Here is a 23,414-nt window from a genome sequence, read left to right as displayed (position 1 = left end):
TACTTTTTGTAAATTTTTTTATACATATATATATATATATATATATATATATATATATATATATATATATATATAATCTCGTTATTTTTTAGAACAATTAATTAAACTTTATAATAAAATGATTTAGAATTTTTCACGATTTAATTGAAATATACAATTTAATTTTAACATATGTATAAATCCTATGGACTTATATACCTAATAGATACATATATGTATGTATATACATATATCTGTAAGGACTCGATAGTATTTTGAGGAACAATGGGTAGCAGCAGCACAGTGGCCACTCGTGATTCTATCTTGAGTCGACTTTAGACTCGTTCAATGAATACCTTCTAACGACTCCTTTCAAGTGGAAACTATACTGAACACTCGGAAGAACGTTGTACCTACTCACCTAGCTACCTTCATACCTTTTTTACCATCCTATCAACCCTTGATCGATAGAATCGTTCTTTAAGCAACTCGTTAACTCGTTTGAGAAAAATATTCGTTTGGAAGGTTATTGTAATACCTGTAATATTACCTATTTTCGTGCTGTTGAATCAAAGTCAATCACGCTAAACTTATTATCCTTTCATTACTGTTTATATATATAGCTTGCTTTTTAATTGGATTGGGTTATATTATATGTGCTAAATAAATTGCTTAAAATAATATCTTATTTTATAAATGAAGATTATAATTTTGTAGAAATGTTGCAATTGGAAATCAATTTCAAATATAATTTTATTGAATCTATATATTTATTTATATTGTTATATTAAATTAAAAAGAAATTATACGTAAGTAAGAATGAGTCAAGAATTTTCTGGATGATTTAAAAAGTTGACTTACTTTTATTTCTAAGCCTTTTAAGCCACAAAGTTTTACGATTCTGGTAAAAAGAGATTAACCTAAAAATTGTCTCACGAAAGAATAATCGATTTGTTCAATATCATCTACAAATCTTTATGTCCACTCTATGCATCACACAAATGTATGCACTTTAACGAGAATCCGTGAATTATTATTATCAATGATCTTAACGTTTTGTACAAAATTTTCCATTGGATTTCTGTCGATTATCATGCTAATGAAATATCGATTTTTCATCATACTGCAAAGAGAACGAGGGAGAAAGAAAGAAAGAAAGAAAGAGAGTAAGAAAAAAAGATAAAGATAGAAATAAAATGTAGTTCGAAGAAGTTTTCATCGTCTTCTTCAGGATACTTTGTTCCTGACTTTATAATGAAACGATTAATTCTGATCGAGCTTGAAAATCAACCCATAGCTCTCGTTCTTTTTAAACCTCCTCCCCCGTCCCCAACTTTATCATCATCCCCCTTCTCCACCATCCCCTTCTTCCTATCGTCCTCATTTTTTCTTTTGTTCAACTTCATCGAATCACAAACGAATTCCCCGAGTGATCGATTAATCAAAATGTCACTGACACAATTAAGGCTTGGGAAGAAGCGAGGTTGGGTGAAGTAAGGAGAGGGGTGATTTGTTAAAAGTGGATGGAGAAAACTTGTTCTATTATATATTTACGTTCGATAATTTTATTTATGTTACAGGCTTAAAGACTATTATTAACGCGCTCTTGCACAGCTTCAAGCAACTAGCCGAGGTAATGACACTTACGATCTTCTGCCTGATGGTTTTTGCCCTGTTCGCTCTGCAAGTTTACATGGGTGAACTTAGGAACAAATGCGTGAAGCATCAAGAACCAAACACCACACAGATCGATTGGATGGAGTAGGTTTTTATATGATTATATTTGTTAAAATGGTATCGACAAATTATAAGTACGAAAAAATTGAATAAAAATAAAAATATCGTCATATTTTCATTGGAAATAATTTTATATATGTTAATATTTTGATTATTATACATAATTTGTATATTTGTTTATATCATTTTGAAATTATATTAATTTATGTTTAAAGTAATCAAAACGTTACGTGTACGAGAGAGCTTGTGGGTATATGATAATAATTACATATATGAGATTTCTGGTAAATTTATACAAGATTGTGGGTTAGATCTATGATCAAAATCTGAAAACACATTCTTATGACAAGGGATTCATTTTGTAGTCTTGGGTAGACTATACTATACTCGATCTAATATATCCCATGTGTTTAAATAAATCCTAACGTAAAGATATTTACGTAGTAAACGTACTCTTCTAATCCCCAGTACGAGTAACATAGAATTACTTTGAATATAAGCAATCCCTAGAGATTCATTAACGATGGCAACTCGTCTTGACGTATATACGTGTATATTTGTGTATTTATTTACATCCTTTAGTTAAATGGCCAAGCTGTGAAACTATTAATTTACTTGCAAGATACCACGAAGACGAAGTACAAAGCTGTGAAAGCTTGGACTATTTGTCGAACATACAAATTTACTTCTATATAAATATAAACAATACATATTGTGCAATCTTAATTAAAAGTTTTATTTTTTTATTTTTATAACTTTAAAATTTGAAGCAACATTTTTTTATGTAAAAATATTTGAAAAGAATATGAATTATTTTTTACAATCATTGACAATGTTTTAATAATAATTGTGTATTAAGAATTATAATGAAAAATGGAATGCAAAAAATAACAAATCGAGAGAGAGAGAGAGAGAGAGAGAGAGAGAGAGAGAGAGAAAGAGGAAGGGAGAGGGTGAATGATATTATTGAACTTTCGTTGAAGTAGAAATGTTCTGAACGGAAATCGTCAGATAGGTACTTAACGTAGTACTTCTTGAAACCCCGTTAAAAGAATTTTTCGTATATCACCCAACAGGTGGGCTTGGAACTCGTCCAACTGGGCTTTGAACGAGTACGATGAGCCAATCATCTGTGGCAATGTAACCGGGGCCAGGTTAGTGTATTTCCGTCTCTATCCCATCATACAGACCCTTGAGATAAGCCAACAAGGTATACGCGGATATAGTTGGCTTTTCATCGACGTTTTCAAGACAATCACACTCATTTTCAGATTAGGGAATGGTAAACCTGTGAATATTGTATTTTTTTTTCTTATTAAAAGAACTTTTTTTTAAGAAAATTAATTTAGAAGGTTCACACTTTATTCACGTATATATATATTTTTTATATTGTGATTTGTTATAGTAATAATTATTACATCAATAATATTGTGGTATATTAAATTTAATAATTAAATTATATTTTGATAAAAATACAACATTAAATTATATCAAATATTTTACAAGTAATATATATAATTTTATTTGGAAAATACAATTTAGAAATGTCTCATATCATATTTATAGATAAATATATTTATTTATTAATTATAGTGTATTATAATGATATAATTTCGTATTATTAGTAATATTTCAATAAATATTACATTACGATACAGAACAATCCAATAAATTGGTTATATTAAATTATTAATTTAATTATATTAATAAATTTAATAACTTTTCTCTAATACGTTCATATATTATAATAAATATAAAAATTAGGAGATTCAATTTCCTATTTCTGAGTGTACTCGTTAAAAAATATACATATTTATGAGATTAAATTGTATAAGAACCTTATTTTATATTTTTGAATACTTTTATAAAACAGTAATGATTTTAAGAGGAATTAGAAATGGTCATTTAAAATTTGATGGTCCAAGGGATAAAAGATAGTGGAACGTGGGTTCGCATAATGTCATAAGGAGTGTGTGTGTTCGTTGACCGAAAGATCCGACAATTTTTTAAACTCATTTAAACAATTCGTAGTCAGGTACTTCTACTACGTTTCGAATTCCTACGATCTATAGATCCTCTAATTGCAGACACTGTAACGAGAGCTACACCTGCCTTTGCGTTGGCCCGAATCCAAACCACGGTTACACCAACTTCGATAACTTCTTGTGGTCCATGCTCACCACGTTCCAGCTGATTACTCTAGACTATTGGGAGGACGTCTATAACAAGGTCTTTTTCTTATTTTGTTTTTTAAACATTATTTTCTTCTTTTCTTACTTTTTCTCCACTTTATCTAACGACTTTGACTTTTCGACTTTTACAATCTTTCTGCTCTACTTTTTTCAAATCCTAAATCATTTTAATGCATTAAGATAACTTTAGAGTGTTTCTTATCTTTTTAATGTCCATATTTGTTAAGATTCTTTTTTTTTTATTATTATTTTAGTATAAAATTATATTTATTATATTTAGACTATTTTAATTTTGTTATTTACGTATATATTATTTATATCATTTAATACTGTTTTGTATGTGAAAATATTGTATTAAATAAAAATTAGGTAATACAGTTTGTTTTTTTTTTTGTTCAACGTAAGTATAAATGTGTTGTATAGTTTTATAATAAAACGAATAAATGAAATGATATAATAGAATTACTTTTGAAACAGGTATTGTCGGCGTGCGGACCTATTAGCGTCTCGTTCTTCACGGTGGTCGTGTTCTTTGGTTCATTTTACCTAATTAATTTGATGCTAGCTGTCGTAGCACTCAGCTACGAGGAGGAAGCTGAAATTACGAACGAGGTTAGTTAGAAATATTCTATTACGATGATTTCATTATTTGAAATATAATTAACACAATTAATTGCAGTAACATATATCTTTCATTTTTTGTCATCTTCTATTATTCTTACTTATATCAATATTTTCGCGTGCAGTGTACATACATGGTTGGTTTTAACAGAATACACGTTCAATTTGTAGCAGAAATGAGAAAAGGATTTTCTACTTTGATCGTAGGAAAGAAGAAAGGATTTAACCGACCATCGTGACGACTCGACGTTTAGTTTCGACCCGACGAAGATCAACATTAAGACCCTCACAAAAGAAAAGCAAAAAAAGATAGATGCCAGGAAGGGTGTACTTTTAAGCAGTTACACGAGAAAAAAGACAAGAAGAAGAAAACGTGGTAGAAGTTCTGCGGGCCAAGAAAAAAATGGTGGCGCACGTAGCAGGTTTCCTCTCAATTATTTATATATTAATTAAATTTCAATCATTAAAATATTCCCCTCAAAAAAATCTTCATTTCTTTTATTTTGTTTGATTTTTTATTAGACAAAACAAAGTCTGTTTAATGTGACAATGATTTTAAATGTGCCCTAGGTCAGTTACACCAAGTCCAAGTCCAAGTCCAAGACACTCAAGTGTCAGACCATCACATCTTCCGTTACAAAATGTAACACCTAGGCCACCGGAAGGAAATACGGTGCATAGGTTAGCACCAAATCGTGGAATGTTGCATTCGAGGCAGGCAAGTAACAACAGTAATCAACAATCTTCATTGGATGATTCTGGAGTGGTCGATGATCACGACGGTGACGATGTTACGTCTGCCGAGGAACATGATAAACGTGAACATCGGGAACACAGGGTAGAACCTCAAGATAAGGATAATAATCAAGAGGATGATGAGGATCAAAATAATCCTGAATCTTCTTTACGTCCTGATTATCCAACCGCTCCTGTTACCGTTTCCGTTAAGACTAGCAATCGAGAGATCAGAGTTCTCAAGTGCAACGGCGTCAAAACGAAGAAACATATGTACGCGCTGCCTCCAGAGTACCTGTCGCATATTGTAGTTTTAGGTAACATTTGTAATCACATATTTTACATTTATTTATCTATATTATTCATTATTTGATATAATATCAATTAGTTGTGAGAACAATTTATATAAACTAACCCATACTTTAGTTTTTAACAAGATTTCTGTATTCAAAATCATGTTAATTCTTTTCTACTTATTATTTATATTGTTTTCTATTTTATATATTTTAAATATATTATTTTGTATTGTTTCAGACGATCTTCCAGATAGAAACTGCGAGAAGTGCATGCAATGTTGCGTAGACTACGAGGGATGGTTACGCTTTCAAAATTGTCTATATAAGGTAAAAAAAAAAAACAACAAAACAAAATACAGAACAAATAAAGCCACACATACATACATACACATATACATGCATACATACATACACGCGTGCGCGCATACACCCAATTACACACGCTAATTTAGAATGAATGAGGGAGAAAAAAAGAGAGATAGGGAGAATGGAAGCAAATTAATCAATCGGTCGATGACAAAAACAACAAAATCCCGTTTTCTTTGGGATAGGTGGTAAGAGATCCGCTGTTCGAGTTGATGATCACCCTCTGTATCGTACTGAACACTGGCTTTCTGGCGATGGAACATCACGGTATGAGCGAATCGATACGTCAAGCATTGAACATCGGCAACAAAGTGTTCACAAGTATCTTCACGTTCGAATGCTTTTTAAAATTGCTCGCACTTAGCAAGGATTTCTTTAACAATGGTTGGAACAATTTCGATTTGATCATAGTATCGGCCTCGTTGATAGATCTGACCTTCGAATTGGTCGATGGTTTATCAGTGATAAGAGGTCTTAGACTGTTACGAGTATTAAAATTAGCACAATCTTGGACAACGATGAAGGTCTTACTCAGTATAATCATTTCAACGATCGGTGCTTTAGGTAATCTAACATTTGTCCTTGTTATCGTCATTTATATATTCGCTGTTATCGGGATGCAGTTGTTCAGTAAGGATTACACGTCGGACAAGTTTTATCCGGATCCGGTACCGCGTTGGAACTTCAACGATTTCTTCCATTCGTTCATGATGATATTTCGTATACTTTGTGGCGAATGGATCGAACCATTGTGGGATTGCATGCGTGCCGAGAAAGAGGAAGGTGCTGGGACGTGTTTCGCTATATTTTTACCGGCATTGGTGATGGGTAATTTCATGGTACTCAATCTCTTCTTGGCCTTGTTGCTCAACAGTTTTAATTCCGAGGAATTGAAGCAAAAAAAGGAGGAAGTCGGGGAGGATTCGAAATTGGCTAGGTCCGTTGATAGGATACGTTCGATCGTTAAGAAGAAAAAATATCGCAAAGAAAATTCGGAAAACGAGAAGAACATGAGATTGGAACAAATAGTCAGAGAAGTTATGGATCAATCGGACAAAGAGAAATATGCGATTCAAGAAACGGTATTAAGCCTTCCTAAAGACAATATTTATAACAGGTCATATCAAGAGAGTTTAAATCAACCTGTCTTCACGTACGAACCTGTATATCGTCAAGCTACGTTGACCACTTATAGTCAGAGCAGTCAAGAAACCGTTAAGGAAAATAAAAGGCCTGGGGAAAAGGATGAAAGCAATGATACCAACGTTGAAGAAAGTATTGAAATGGACGTTTTAAAGGATTCCAGTAAAGCCGATGAGGAAGTTGCTATGTTGCCGGAAGAAAAACCATCCCATCCGATACGAAAAGAGGAAAGGATAGAAAAACGACCTTGGCATGCATTGGTTAGTTACGTTGACGAGTTAACTGTCGGCGGTAGAAGAGATAGCAAAGGAAGATACATTGACGGGATGGGTTCGTTTCCCATGTTTGGTAGGAACAAAGAGCCAAAGGAACCTCAGGATTGTTTTCCACAACATTGTTATCAAAAGTAAGTTATTATTATTTATTTTAGTCTATTAGTTAACATTTTTGTTTTTCTTATTTTTATTATAGGGTCGTTCAACTTCTAATCCGTAAATCACAAGTAACTCCTTTTCCTATTCACCTGTCCTGTTAAACTGTGAGCTGAAACCCCTCTACTATTAGACCCTATCGTGGCTCGTAAACTGTACGGCTTTTGTTTCTTGAGTAGTGGTTAGTGAAGTTTCGGGAGAATAAATTGATTGATGTTGAGACTCCAGTGGTTTGCGGTAAACTGAAGTTGTTTATCCTGTTCCATGCTAACGACGTTATAGTTTAATTCATAGTTGGAGATATAGAAACTTCAATTTCACTTTAATAATTTTATTAAAATTCATAACGTAAGAAAAAAATTGTTTTACAATTAAATATGCCATCGGTAAATGATGAAACCCTAATAATTGGCTAATTTGTTTGTTTTTGTTGTTGTTATTTTTACAGATGTAGCTGTGTTAATAGTTGCATCCGAACCGATATCGGAAGAAAATGGATAAGAATCCGAACGGTAGTTTTATCGGTAGTCGACACACCTGCCTTCGAATGGATGATCCTAGTGTTGATTTTTGCATCCTCCATTACACTTTGCTTCGAGGATATCTACCTGGATGATAATCCATTTCTTAAAAAAATCCTTTATTGGACCAATCTCGCTTTCTGCGCGTTGTTCAGCATCGAGATGCTTCTCAAGTGGTTGGCTTTAGGATTCTGTAAATACTTCACCAGTTTCTGGACGATCCTGGATTTTATAATAGTTTTCGTAAGTAAAACGTCAATCATTGTGCTTTTATAGTTATTTTTTTTGTCGGCTGCTAAATAAAATTTTTAATACTCTTTATACTTATTATAAACACACACACACATACACATACATTTACGTATATAATAATAACAATAGTAATAATTTATAATATGAGCGCCAATTAAAACAAAAGCTGAGGTGCGCATAAACGAGCTTGTGTCGCAGCGGCATGAGTCATTTTCATCATTAGAGCTATCGATGTGTTATAAATGATTATTATTTTGCTTTATTTTTTTTTTTTTATTCGTATATAGAATATATTAAGCTATATCTACACATTACATAGATCGACAAGAAACAAATCCAAACAAAAATTCTAAACAGCCTAACAATTTGAAACGTTGTTTCGGTGTTCTCTCTTTTTCTGTGTGTTTTATGTGATGCCTCGTGGACACAGGTACGTCAAATTTTTACGCTTGATTGTCTTTTTCTTTTTTTAACAGCGTATTTTATCGATTATTAATTTAATTGATAATTCTTTTTTTCCACAGTTATTTTATTTATTTATTAATTTATTTTTTTTTTTTTTTGAATGATCGTTCATTTTAAATCAACGTGGTGCATGCAACGTACAAGTATGCATGAGATATTACTGTTTTTATATATTTATATATATTCTTTCTTTCTTTATTTATCTATTTGTGTTTATTTTATATATACAAATAGATATATGTATACTCTTTCTTCGTTATTGATTTAAACGATATTCATATATGCTTCATGGATACAAGTCCTCCATGGCTTTTATATACATTCATCCGAATCATCTCTGGTAATGTAAGCGTAATGTACAACCTTTTGGGTTTTAAAGTGCGTACGAATGAATTGCTTTTCTTGAAAAAAGTAACATTATTTATATCTTATGAAGAATTTTTCTTAAGGGCTAACAATTTTTTGCAAATTTTATTTATTGCTTAACGCGTGTGTTTGCTTGTTTATTTTCTTATTCTATTTTTTTTTTTATGAAATAAATTATATAATAATGATTTAATAATAATAATAAGATAAAATGGGGGGGGGGATAATATTAATAATTTTCGTAATATTAATAAAATCAATTTATCTTTAAGAAAATCACTGTATCAATTTAAATGCACTCGTAGAAATATATTGGGTGGATCAAAAGTTTTTATTTGATATTAAAAATTAATTACTCTTTTTTGAGACTCCTTAAGTGTGAACTTTTTTTCCAGATTATAAAATTACAATTCTTGTGCTACTAATTACAAGCTTAATTACAACTTTAACAAATTTTCAGATAGAGTAATTAATTTTCAAAAATCATCTAAACACTTTTGTCCCATCTTAATACAAATATATTGTAAATATAAATATTTGTTTTATTTTATAAATAATGTTATCGTAATTTTAATACATTCGTCTGTGGATTAACTAGGTTCTTTTATTTTTTATTTCTACAAAATATTTATTGTCTCATTTTATCGTTAAAACAAAAAAAAAAAAGAAAATCAGAAAAATGTTTGACACATAAGCATGTATATTTCGTGGATCTGAATAATGAATGAAAAAAAAAGAAATAATTTAAAAAAAAAAATTATACAAAACGTTACAGGTCAGGTAGTGTAACAAGTCAGATAGTATAACAGGTCTGAGAGAGATTTTATTTATAAAAATAAGTCAAAACGAGAGTAACATTTTTTAGAGTGAAAACTTAGAATGGGGGTGATTTGAAAAAAGCGAATGAAAATCCATGGTAACAATAACTTACTTCCGGTTACAAAAGAGAGCTACAACTTCTCAGCACAGTTGCATTGACTTAACATTACACTAACATAAGAAGATTTATGACAGATATTATCCTGTAAATAGAGATCTTAAATTTTTCTAATGCTGGAGTTTTATTTAGAGACTATGATACAGTTTTAAGCAAAATGAGAAACGTGGATAATCTAGTGGCCAATCGAAGAACTAACTTATACTGTGAAGTGTGTGTATTGAAATAATATGAGTCTACACTTCGTAGTATGCAGTCACATACAAACACACACACACACACATCTACAACACTTAGTAGCCAGGAGTGGGGACTACGAAGCAGCGCATAAAGAGGAGACCCAGATAATAAGAAACAAATACAATACATACAATCTTCTATCTCATTCTCTCTTAGGTTAAATCCTATAGATGTATATATGTCTGTCTAGTTTACTTTTTTCAGTACCATAACCATTTCATCGTTTCGTTGCCGTTACCATGGATTTTCGTTCGGTTTTTTCAAATCACCTCCATTCTAAAGAAGTTTTCACTTCAAAAAGTTTATAATATCAATCGCACAAGGTTTTTGTTTTTTTTTTTCAACAGGTATCCATGTTTAGTCTTTTGATAGAAGAAAATGAAAATCTGAAGGTACTACGTTCGTTGAGAACGCTGAGAGCACTGAGGCCGTTAAGAGCAATATCAAGATGGCAAGGCATGAGGGTAAGTGTTGCTTATCTATTCAACGAGACTGACGTTTAACTAATTACATTTGAACGGTGATTAATTAAACAACTTATATGTATTGGGTTGAGATCAATTGTATATATTTTAAATATCTTAGATGTTGTTTTTCTAGATTTATTTGCGTTATAATATAATATTGTTTAATCATATTTAAGTAATATTAATAATAATTTAATTACATTAATAAATCCATTATATTTTAACGTTTTAACCTAATAATATAGTTGTTTATTAATAGTATATAAATGTTTACTATATTTATATAAATATATTTTAATATAGGATATCAATTAACAGGGTTGGTTAATATTTAAATAGTATTGAAAAGTATATATACACACACACACACACACACACACACACACACACACACACACACACACACACACACACACACACACACACACACACACACACACACACAAATAACTTTGATATTCTTAATAACAATTTACTGTATAGTAAAATATATATGTCTTTTTTTTATATTTTTATTATAAAATACTAATCTTTATTTTTTTTTTAAATTACACATAAAAGTCAAAACAAGAAAAGCACTATAATATTTTATCTTTTTTTTTTTTTATAAAATATCTTAAATATATAAAATATATGAAGTAATTTTAATATAATATAGAAGAAGTTCTGATCTTATTTATTTAGTTAATAATATATTAATTAAAAATGTTTACCATTGTTTATCAGTTAATCGCATAAATGATAATACATAAAAATGACAATTAATTGGTTCTACTGTTATAATCTTTTAAACTAATGATTAAATTAATCGATATTAATTTTCAACATTGTATAGATCGTAGTGAACGCGTTGATGTATGCAATCCCTAGTATATTCAACGTGCTCCTCGTCTGTCTCGTGTTCTGGCTTATTTTTTCGATTATGGGTGTCCAATTTTTTGGTGGTAAATTCTTCAAATGTCTTGACGAGTACGGTGAATTATTGGACATATCGGTAAGTCATTAAATACAATTATTTCTTGTCAAATAAAACATTACAATTATTATATTAACCCTTTGAGTGATGAATACTTTTAACTAAAATGTTTTGTAGGGACGGAATAATTTATTAATAATAAATTATATTTAACAATTAAAGTTCTTGCTTGTGTGAATATAATTCAATTAATTAATATAAACATTACATTATTTTGCATTAATATTAAAAAACACGTATATGCGTCGATAGACCACTCTGGTAATTTTTGCCAAATGCATATATGCGTCCATAGCACTCTAGGGGTTAAAATAGATTAAATCAATTTCCTTTTCCTTTTGGAAAAAAAATTTTTAAATAAATGAAAAAAAAAAAGAAGCAATATCTGATCTCTTTAAAAAGCCTAACTTTATATCAATACTCCAATAGTTTTTATTAAATATCTAATTTAAACTAAAAAAAAAAAATGTTGAATTATTTTGAAAGAATTTGTTAATAATTGTATATTTGAAAGGTTTAAAATTTTTCAAATTTGTTTCTTTTTATTTCTCAGATTATAAATACCAAGGACGATTGCCTAAATCAAAATTATTCATGGGAGAACAGTAAGATAACATTCGATCACGTTGGAATCGCATACTTGGCATTATTTCAAGTGGCCACATTCGAAGGTTGGATGGAAGTAATGGAAGATGCCGTTGATGCCAGGGGTGTAGATTTACAACCCCAAAGGGAAGCTAATCTTTACGCTTACCTTTATTTCGTAATATTCATCGTTTGTGGTTCCTTCTTCACATTGAATCTATTCATCGGAGTGATCATAGATAACTTTAACATGTTAAAAAAGAAGGTAAGCTCGTGTTATCTTATTTTTCATTTATATTTTTCATAATTCTTTTTTTATTTTTAACTTCTCTTTCTTATTCAATACACCATTTCTATAGACTTGCAAGGTCTTTAATTAATTTGTAAAATGTGTTAAATGATTATTCACTTATACTGTACGCATAAACATTTCATAAATGAAATATATGAATATATAATATAAATTGTTTATATATTAGGCCAGGAACAATGTTTCTTCGTGTTGTAATGTAAAATTTTCTTCCTATTTTCTTCCACTCAAGCTTTTCCAAATGATTTCAAACTATTCGATGTTTAGTTCCTTACTGAAATTACGACTGTTAACGTACTGGTTTTGTTTAATATTTGTCCACAATTTCATCTATTTTGTCATCAAACCGTGATGCATCATCAGCACCTAAATTTCCTAAATAAAATGCTCGAATCAGTATTTTTTTTTCACTTGTATCGATACTCTATTGTATTCATAAACATTACAAATTTGTTTATTATTCTTAATAACATTTCATTATGTTTTATAATCAAATTTCTTCTTTACTTTCATATTCATTTTTGAGATGTAATAAATTTTTGACCGAACAAACAAACATTGCAACTACTTTCTTTTTTTAATTACTATTCTATGATGGTGGTTTTGTAAAATGTATTATACAGAAGTCTGGGAGTTTAAAATGTTTCACAAATTGTTGTTTAGATATATTACATCGTATTAATATCATTTGTCGTGTTACGTGGGAAGAGTTCCATGAAATATTTCTACACTCATAAGAGTTTCGTTAATCGAAAAAGTTTGAAAAATACAGTTTATGAAATGTCAAGTTTCAAAGCACTCGAGTATTGTCGAATTTGATTAATATTACAATAATTATAGTTAACAGTTATGCAAAAGTTATTTATCTGAAACAAAATACGAAGAAACTTTTTACCTAACCTAATATATTTTTGTTTATAATTAATCATACGTATATTAACGGTACGACATTAATGTTCAAATTGAATTTCATTTGATTTCATTTAATCAAAAAAAAAAAAATCGTATTATCTTTTATTTGTTCTTCTTCCATTTCAGTACGAAGGTGGCGTGCTAGAAATGTTTTTGACCGAGAGTCAAAAACACTACTACACTGCCATGAAAAAGCTCGGCCGTAAAAAGCCGCAAAAAGTAATAAAACGTCCGATCAACCAATTCCTCGCAATGTTCTACGACCTGTCCAATTCCCGAAGGTAATTATGTGTTAGAGCTTTTCTTTTCTGTTATTTATATGTACATTTGAAAATTTATTATTTTATTTAAAAATTATTTTATTTTATTTGTTTTTTTTTTTTTTAGTAAACATCGATTACTCGATCGCACGCGGTTTCAATCATTTTCTACGAATTCTTGTTTAATTTTCAAATATATTTCATCAATACCGTAATTTTTTTATTTAAAGTTTAAATAATTAATATTGATTTTGTTTATTTTTAAATATCCTTTATATTATACGTTTAAATAAATAACATCGATCGTTGCTGTTTGCGTATTGCAAAATTTTTTATATTATCTTACATTTAAATAAATTTATATAAATTTATATTATTTCTATTAAAAAAAATTTCAAAATCTGATTTTCTAATCTCAATAATAATTAACACGTTCCGTGCCAAGCCCTTTTTACCTGACTTGTCATTCAGGCCATTTAATTTTGCTTTAAGAAAATCACCCATTACATATAATTATTAATTATTGTAAATATAACAATTAAACAAACTTATGTGCTTTGTTCTATACTGCATTTAGTAATAATGCATCAATATTTTAATAGGAATATTTTTGTACAGAATTAAATTTGTTATACACATATATTTTCAGTGCATTAAATAAATATGTTTAATGGTAAATTAGACCATCGGTGGTACACGTGTCCTGCAGAACAAATTTAACGTGTACCACCGGTGGTACACATGGCACGAAACGTGTTAAACGAATAAAAGCGTGCGATCGAGTTGATAATTTTTTTAACCATACTGTGATGATATTGCTTTCGTTGTTGTTGTACACACAAGTGCATACGCGCATATACATACATACACACACACGCATAATTTGGAGCTCGTTTCGCGGAACATACGAAGGACGTTATGCGAGCCGAAGATTATTGTCGTTCGTCAGACGAATGATCAAAGTTCTTCGGCCAACTTCGCTTACATTTTCGACTCGCAATTCATCGCTTCTATATTTCGCTTGACAAGATTCAATATAAACACATCAAAAAAAAAGATTAAAATAATTAATAAAAAACTCCTAAAAAGGAGGAACAGTTGCGCACCGCTTATCGATAAAGAAGATGGGACTTTTTCAGGATAATCTAAGGAACGCTTAGCTTATTTTATTTTTATATTTGATTTGAGTTATTATTTAATTTCAAGGTCGCTCTAAAAAAAGAGTGGTAACACATTCCAACTGTTTTATACACCTGTAACGCTACTAAACGCTGCTCTGGTTGGTTGGTTGGTTGGTTGGTTGGTTGGCTGGCTGGCTGCCTGGCTAGCTTTTAAAAGCACGTGTACAGTGTCCAAACAAAACAATAAATTAGCTTTGTTTCAATAAACTTCTGTCATATTTCCAGATTCGAAATAGCGATCTTCGTTTTGATATTTCTCAACATGCTGACGATGGGAATCGAACATTACGATCAACCACATCCAATATTTTTCGTCCTTGAAGTATCTAACGCATTCTTTACAACGGTCTTTGGTTTGGAAGCAATAGTGAAGATAATTGGACTGCGTTACCATTATTTCACCGTACCATGGAACCTATTCGATTTTTTACTCGTCTTAGCATCGATATTGGGAATACTTATGGAAGATATTATGATGGACTTTCCCGTGTCCCCGACGCTCTTGCGGGTGGTGAGGGTGTTCAGAATTGGTAGGATCTTAAGGCTCATTAAAGCTGCTAAGGGTATTCGTAAACTTTTATTTGCATTGGTGGTCAGTCTTCCGGCATTATTCAACATTGGAGCATTGCTTGCTCTGATTACCTTCATTTACGCCATTATTGGTATGTCCGTGTTTGGACATGTCAGGAAACAAGGAGCTTTGGATGATATGGTGAGAAAAAAATAATTTTAATTATTATATTATATGAAACTAATAATTGGATATAAATATAAATGACGTTGTTTATAGGTAAACTTCGAAACGTTCGGCCGTAGCATGCAATTACTTTTTCGTCTGATGACTTCGGCTGGCTGGAATGACGTGTTAGAATCACTCATGGTACAAGCACCTGATTGCGATCCGACCCCAACCAGTAGGAAAATGAACGGCGACTGCGGATATCCTTTATTGGCAATTACTTACTTCACTTCTTTTATCATCATCAGTTATATGATAGTCATCAACATGTACATCGCTATTATTTTGGAAAATTTCAATCAGGCTCATCAGGAAGAAGAAATTGGTATCGTCGAGGATGACCTAGAAATGTTTTATATTCGTTGGTCAAAGTACGTCATATTATCATCTTTTTTATTCTTTTTTAAATCTCATCAATCTAATGAATTCAAATTATTTAATAATTGTTTATCGTCGTTACAGATATGATCCACATGCAACCCAATTTATCAGCTTCTCGCAGCTAAGTGATTTCATAGCGAGCCTAGACCCACCTCTGGGAATATCAAAGCCCAATGTCGTAGCGTTGGTAAGCTTTAATCTTCCCATCGCGAAGGGTAACAAGATCCATTGTCTGGACATCTTGCACGCACTTGTCAAGCACGTTCTTGGACACGTTGAAGAATCCGATGATTTCCGTAAGCTTCAAGAACAAATGGACGTTAAATTCAAGAAGCAATTCCCAACGAGAAAGGAATTGGAAATAGTGTCTTCCACCAGAATTTGGAAACGTCAGGATAAAGCTGCCAGACTCATTCAACGTACGATTAGAGAATATATTGCGTAAGTTATTTTAATTTATTTTTTAAATTATATTATGAGAACTGTATCGTTTTCTCACGCCCTACATATATATGTGCATTTTGCATTAATTGGATGAAATAATAAAATTAGGATGAAGAAGGAAAGGGAAAGGATCGCGCACGAGGTGGATTCACAGACGCAAACATCGAGTCCTGGTGGTGTGGGGAGTGATGGTAGGGGCGGGGGTGGTTGGGGTGGAAAGCTGTCGGCCCTGCTGCACGTACACCGAGGTAGCCGGGCCAGTAGCCGCAAGTCCTCCAGGGCCAGCGACGCCAGCGATCTCAGTGAGCTCGGGACAGCATCAGCGTGGCTATTTCCAAATCTACCTTTGCTGTTGCTCTCCGGCGCCACGGGAACCCACGAGGACCTGCAACCGCCCGCCCTTACCGTGTCCCGTCCCTCACCAACCACGGAACAACCATCGGCAACCTCAAGTTCTGGATCTGATTCTCACATTACTGTTAGGTTCGTATTTTCAAACTATTTTATATTTTAATTAATCTTTTCTTTTTCTTGTGTGTTTCTCTCTTCTTACGTTGTTCATTTTTCTTCATTTATATGAACGAAAAGAAAAAAAAAATACAGAAAACTTATTAACTGTCTCTTTTCATTGTCATTTCACGAAGAAAATGAAGAAAACGAAAAAAAAAGAAAATTAAATATATTAAAAAATTATTATTAGATTTAATTAAAAAAGAAAAGTTATAGACACCTAGCCAGTGTGTGTGTGTGTGTATATCGTTTATGGATTCACACGTAAGTATAGAATCCAAAGTAGACATTTTGATTTCATCCAAAGATGATTTATTATTCACTTATTAATAACTCTGTCCTCTATATTGAATGACATTTTTATTTTTCCTACTTTTTTTTCTATATTTTTTTATCTTTTTTTTTTTTCTAAAGCAATGGTAGAATATCAGCCTGAGGAGTTCGATGTAGTTTTATTCTGTTTCTTTTATTATTGTTTTTTTTTTTATTCCTGTTGGTGATGATCGTAGGTATTTTCATGCAAAGCGAATAGAAAACAATTTTTTTGTCTTATAAATAAAAAAGACAAAATATAAAACAAGAAGAATTTTAAATAAAAACTACACATTAATCTAATCTTTTTCATTTCAAAACTCCTCAGGCAAAGAAACGAGCAAAGAAACGAGGTAAAATTGTTGAAAATTCTCGTAGATATTCATTTCAATTCGATTACATATATATTTATATGTATATATATATGTATATATCGTTGATGACATTTGTTACATAGATTTAAAAGTTGATTTTTTTTCATTCCTATTTGTTTTTTCTTACTTTTCTATTTTTTTTTAATTTTTTTATTTATTTTTTTTTTTTAATAGAAATATTCAGTCCTGTAAAAATACGCTTGGCAATTTACAAAGCAGGAAGTTGGCGTTACGAGAAAATATGTTCCTTTTCCTTTTGTTGTGTTTTTTTTTCGTTCTTAGCATTTTATTAGATGATGCATTAGATTCTTATTGAATTATTACAAAATATATATAGATATATATTTTTAAAATTTTAAACAAAACGTTGTTTATGCTAGGCATTCGTTAAGACAATGACGTCAAACTTAGATGCACGATGTTTTTACCGCACGTTACGGGCAGTTATTCGATTAATTTTTTTGTACAAATCGTTTACAAGATGAGTCCAAAGTTTTTCAACTAAATTTAAATGTTAAAGTAATTTCTGTTTTTTTAGATTTATTATATTATTTTTTGGTTAAATCGTAAAATTCTAAGCTTTGCAAGTTCTTCAGCTTAAAACATTTGACCTAGAAAGTTTCGAGATAAATTAATTGATTTAAGAAAAATATTTAACAACTTTTGGCTCACCTTGTATAATAAGCAATATATTTCGTGCATTAAAAATCGATTATAGCGGCATCATCAATATTCATATTGAACAAAACGAAATGAAATTGATTCTTCGATGATATTTTTCTATTTTTATAATTTTTTTATTGTTCATTATGTCTTTCATTTATTTACATATGTAAATATATTTACATTTAGCATTAAAATTAGAAATATTGTAAAAAGTATTATTTGCAGTATCGCATAATATAGTTTAATATTAGAAAAATCATGAGGTCATTTTTTTCTCTGGCTGTGCGATGTGTATTTGCAGGACAACACCGCTTTTTCAAATTGTCATTTCATTTCGTAATTAATTACAAAAGAGAATGATTTATATATTAATTTTGTCAAGAAAATGTGTAATGTCGATTTGATATTACCTTATTAAAAATTTAATTATAATCGTAAATTTTTTTTTGTAATCCTAAATTAATTACAAGTTATACGATATGAAAATATTAATAATACTGTATTATATTAAATATAAAATTATTTTACATTAATATATCAAAATTATCCACAACAATATCGAATCGACTTTACCAAATTTGTATTGAACAAAACAAAATAAATAACAAAAAGTAGCTTCTGCACATAAAAAATTAAAAGAGTAGATATTCGTTGCAAACATTTTTATTTTTTTTTTTAATCTAAAGTTACTATTTATATTTCCAATGATACAAATCTAATAACGATTGAATACATAAAACACACGGCAAGAAAAAAAAAATCTTAACAGAAAACACTCTTACCCGAAATGACAAAAAAAAAAAAACTACCACAAAAAACCAAAATGAAATATAAAAAATAATAAAACATTGTGCAGATCGCTCGGTGCGACGTTGGGCCGTCAGGACGCCGTGGAAACTTATCCAGACGAAGACGTCCTGAGTCCACCGAGTTCGAAACGAAGTTCACTGCGTACCAGCGGTACGACGTTGTCCCTGAACACTCTCCAACGCGACATTAAAGAGGCCTTCAATCGTCGTTGCAGTAGTCTTCGAAGACGTCCACTAGTACCAGTATTACAACCACCACAATTACCCTTAACGATAGTAACAGGAACAACAACTGCAACAACAACAATAACAACAACAACAGGAACTGCAACTGGATCAACTGCAGGAACAACAACTGGGTTTGTAGGAGTAGTACCAACAACAGAACCAATATCACTTCCAATAGGTGACGGAAGTGACGTCAGTATACTTGTAACAGAACCGAGTCCAGAAAATTCAGCACCACCATCTAGACCGCCATTGATCAGACAACAATCTGAAGCTACGGTTGTTCACGTACTCGTTCATAGAGAAAGCGAGGAGTATCAAGAAACCCCTGACGATAGCTGATCCTAATTCGATTAGGGACTTTTTCAAATCAAAGATTTCAAATATTCTATTTCATTTGAAGATAGAAGAGAAAAAAAGAAAGAGAGACAGAGAGAATATGCGAGAAGAAAATAGAATTTTTCTGTAATTAAATTAACTAACAAAGCCAATAAGAATTAAATTACTGAAAATTAGGTATCAATTATTATACTTGGAAGGAAGTTTAACAACACGATCTACGTTCACATTCTTCTTATTCATCATCATCATCATCATCATCTTCTTCTTCTTCTTCTTATTCTTATTCTTCTACTTCTTATTATTCTTATTCTTATTCTTATTATAATATACGATTAGAGAAACAAATTGAATCGATCGAATAATTAATAAAAATAACACACGAACACGTATACACATAGAAAATGAGAAAGAGGCGTTTTCGCATAGGTTTATAATATTCTTATTAAGTATTAAATATATTATTATCATCGATTTTAAGATCTCGAAAACGAAACTCTCGTTAAGAATTCGAATCTAGAGACTCTTTATATTTCAATTCTCTATAATTAGCATTTTTAGAAGGAGAATAATATTAATATTAATAATAATAATAATAATAATAATAATAATAATAATAATAATAATATAAATAAAAAATGCCTCTTTTTTTTGACGTATCTTTATGGTGAAATTCTCATTGCGATAAACCAGTCGCAGTATTTTTCCCCATAAATATACTAGGGTAGGTTGAAAAGTTTTGAGCTTCAATACATAAATCTTTTATTTTTTCTCAAATAAAAATGAGTTTTACTAAGAAATAATTATTTCGATGTTAGGATCAAAACCTTTCAACCAATCCACGGATTTGTATATATATATATATATAATTTTTTTCTCTTTTTTTTATAAATTGATATTTTTTATTTTTCTCTGGTATTGAAATCACCGAAGAATGAAGAAGATTGGAAAAATAGGATAAAAATAATAGAATTAGAATGATTATTATAATATAAATTTGAGTTTGTTGTTGTATTGCACACATATATATATATATATATATATATATATATATATATATATATATATATATATATGTATATATGTGTGGTGTGTGTATGTACATTGTACATATGTATATAAAAGATATATAAATAATAATTTTTGTTTTAGTTTAAATTAGGTAATATAAAAATTATATATACACACGTATAAAGAAGCATTTTTTAATTATTTTTATTACTATATAATAATAATAATAATAATACCATTACTACTACGATTATTACTACTACTAATAATAATATTAATTATTATATTATTATTATTATTATTAAAGTATTAATATTATTATTATTTTTATTATAAATATGCTTGAAAAATTGTTTATTGATATAAACTAAGAAAGAAAAAATAATCCCTGTCTTTTAAATTGCAATTAAAAGAATGGTTTGGACCAATTATTGGGGTGGATTAGTAAAAAGCGTACATACATACACGGATAAATACAACATTAAATTACGATTAATAATAATAATAATAATAATAATAATAATAATAATAATAATAATAATAATAATAATAATAATAATAATAATAATAATATTAAAATGAAAATCTTCTTAGAAAACATAAAACAAGGTGAGGGGGGGGAGGTTCGTTAGCACGCCCATCTCCTCGATAGTCAATGCAAAACCCCTGGGGAGTGTTTGCTATGAAGAAAACGTATTTTACTTGTATACAAAGTGAGACAAATGATATACATACACCTATATAAATAAAAATAAAAATTAAAAAAAAAAAACTAAACAAAGAACAAAAAAAAATACACATACCAAAAAAATATACATATATATATATATAAAACAGAAATGAGTATACTGCCTCAAAAATCGTAGAATAATAGTTTAATTTACTCCTCGGCGAGAGATTTAAGAAAAAAAAATTAAAAAAAAAACATAAATAGAAGAAAAAAAAATATGGAGTCCGAGATATGGTCGAAATGAAACGTGGAAACGATGGATTGGAATAAATGCAAATAAACACTAGCAGCTAAATTGCTAAAATAAAATAAAATGAAAAGAAATGAACAAAAAAAAAAAAAGATAGAAACAGAAACGAAGGAGAAACAAATTGAAATAAATTTAAAAAAAAGAGGTAATAACAGCAACAAAATATATATTGACATAGGAAAGTAAAAGAAGAAAAAATAAAATAAAAATAAAAATTAGGAGAAAGATATAAAAAAAAAAAAATGAGAAACAGAATATACAAAAGTATACAAAATGGCTTCCTCCTTTCGTTTAAATTAAGATATGTACATAAGCTTTATTATCTATGTAAATATATGCCTATTTACGTTTCCTTTTTTATCTTCATTTTATTTTCGCACTTTCGGCACAAATAACGAAAGGTAGAGAGAAAAAGAAAGAGATAGAGAAGAAGAGATCGATAAAATGGTCGATAGAAAAAAAAAATTTGTGACCTCATTAGAAGCAACCCTTTATGTCGATAACGTTTGACTTTAATTAGTCTACTAGCTTATTAAGCTTATTACGATTTGTGATTAATGTTTGGAAATATCTGATTTCTTAACCTCCACTTTCATGAAAAATAAAAAGAAATGAAAATTAAAAAAAAAAAATAAACAAATAAAAATATACTTAAAGAATTATAAAAGTAAACTTAAATGAGAAAAGAAAAAAAGAAGCAAATGAAATAACGAGTGAAGTGAAACGAAATAAAAAAAAAAATGTAAGAAATAAAATATAGGAAAGAAAAATTGTAAATTAGGGAAAATCTTTTGAAATAACGAAGACATTTAATAGAAAACAACGCTTAAGCATACAAACACACACCAACAACCTGTATGAAAATATTATATACACGTATACGTATATAAAATTTGTTAAAGGGAAGTTACTAATGTGGTGCGTGTGTGAAAAAAAAAAAAGAAGATGATATTACACGAAAAATAATTCAAACAAAAATTTATCGCACAGAAGAGAAACGAAGAAGAATATTCTCGCGTGAAGTTTCACAAAGGTACAACGAATTTCTCTTTAGGTGGGTTAACGATTAAATAACAGTGAAATAAGAACGAAAAAAAAAAAAAATATTAAATAAATAAAATAACAAATACGCGAGAATAATTCTTCTAAACGAAAATGGTACCAATTTTGTTTTTGTTTTCTTTTTTTTTTTTTGCGAAAAAGAAAGAAAGAAAGGAAAAAAGACACGAAGAGCTAGGAGGCCATCAAATATACAAAAAAAAAAAAAAAAAAGAAAATTACAAAACGAGAAATAAATAGATGAATGAGTAAGGACAAAAAAATAATTACACAATTAATGCAATTACAAAGTTATATAAAATAACAAACATTACCTACCCCTCAACAGACCGAAAAAAAAATTATTAAAAAGAACATGAAAATAATAATAATAATAATATGAATAATAATAATAAAAATAATAATAATAGTAATAATAATAATTAATGATAAATAATGAGATTAGAAAAAGGATCTTTAACTTCGCCCTTTTCATACTTCGCCTTTTCATCTTTCACCCTCTTTCTACTTCTTACTTCTTCCTCTTTATACCCAATAAATAATACGTGTTATTAAAAACCACGCAACAACTATTATCCATCTCCCATTGT

The 23,414-nt window shown here is 29.7% G+C and overlaps 1 protein-coding gene across 5 annotated transcripts in view; it reads left to right on the top strand.

Annotated features, from left to right (window-relative positions):
* The window catches only part of LOC107065531 (Na channel protein 60E), a 79,292-nt gene extending 57,435 nt beyond the window's left edge, over positions 1–21,857 (top strand). For 3 of the 5 annotated variants that reach the window (XM_015319312.2, XM_015319313.2, XM_089177526.1), the window contains 18 exons: positions 1,560–1,740; positions 2,793–2,870; positions 3,804–3,945; positions 4,386–4,520; positions 4,737–4,951; positions 5,100–5,581; positions 5,799–5,887; positions 6,112–7,475; positions 7,949–8,264; positions 10,629–10,745; positions 11,584–11,742; positions 12,278–12,574; positions 13,658–13,812; positions 15,198–15,684; positions 15,763–16,082; positions 16,174–16,533; positions 16,645–17,019; positions 19,255–21,857. In XM_015319312.2, the coding sequence (XP_015174798.1) occupies positions 1,560–1,740; positions 2,793–2,870; positions 3,804–3,945; positions 4,386–4,520; positions 4,737–4,951; positions 5,100–5,581; positions 5,799–5,887; positions 6,112–7,475; positions 7,949–8,264; positions 10,629–10,745; positions 11,584–11,742; positions 12,278–12,574; positions 13,658–13,812; positions 15,198–15,684; positions 15,763–16,082; positions 16,174–16,533; positions 16,645–17,019; positions 19,255–19,777 (5,795 nt within the window). In that variant the 3' untranslated portion in view covers positions 19,778–21,857. Of the gene's footprint in view, positions 1–1,559; positions 1,741–2,792; positions 2,871–3,803; positions 3,946–4,385; positions 4,521–4,736; positions 4,952–5,099; positions 5,582–5,798; positions 5,888–6,111; positions 7,476–7,948; positions 8,265–10,628; positions 10,746–11,583; positions 11,743–12,277; positions 12,575–13,657; positions 13,813–15,197; positions 15,685–15,762; positions 16,083–16,173; positions 16,534–16,644; positions 17,020–17,686; positions 17,712–19,254 lie in introns of all 5 variants that reach the window. The other 2 variants (XM_089177527.1, XM_015319314.2) reach the window with 2 other exon arrangements.
* The last annotated feature ends 1,557 nt before the right edge of the window (positions 21,858–23,414 follow it).

This window comes from Polistes dominula, unplaced genomic scaffold (assembly GCF_049000335.1).
Source record: "Polistes dominula isolate Pdom_NZ unplaced genomic scaffold, Pdom_raw_medaka contig_24, whole genome shotgun sequence".
NCBI lineage: Eukaryota > Metazoa > Arthropoda > Insecta > Hymenoptera > Vespidae > Polistes > Polistes dominula.
The sequence above is the reverse complement of the archived record's forward strand: the minus strand, read 5'-3'. Positions and strand labels throughout refer to the sequence as shown.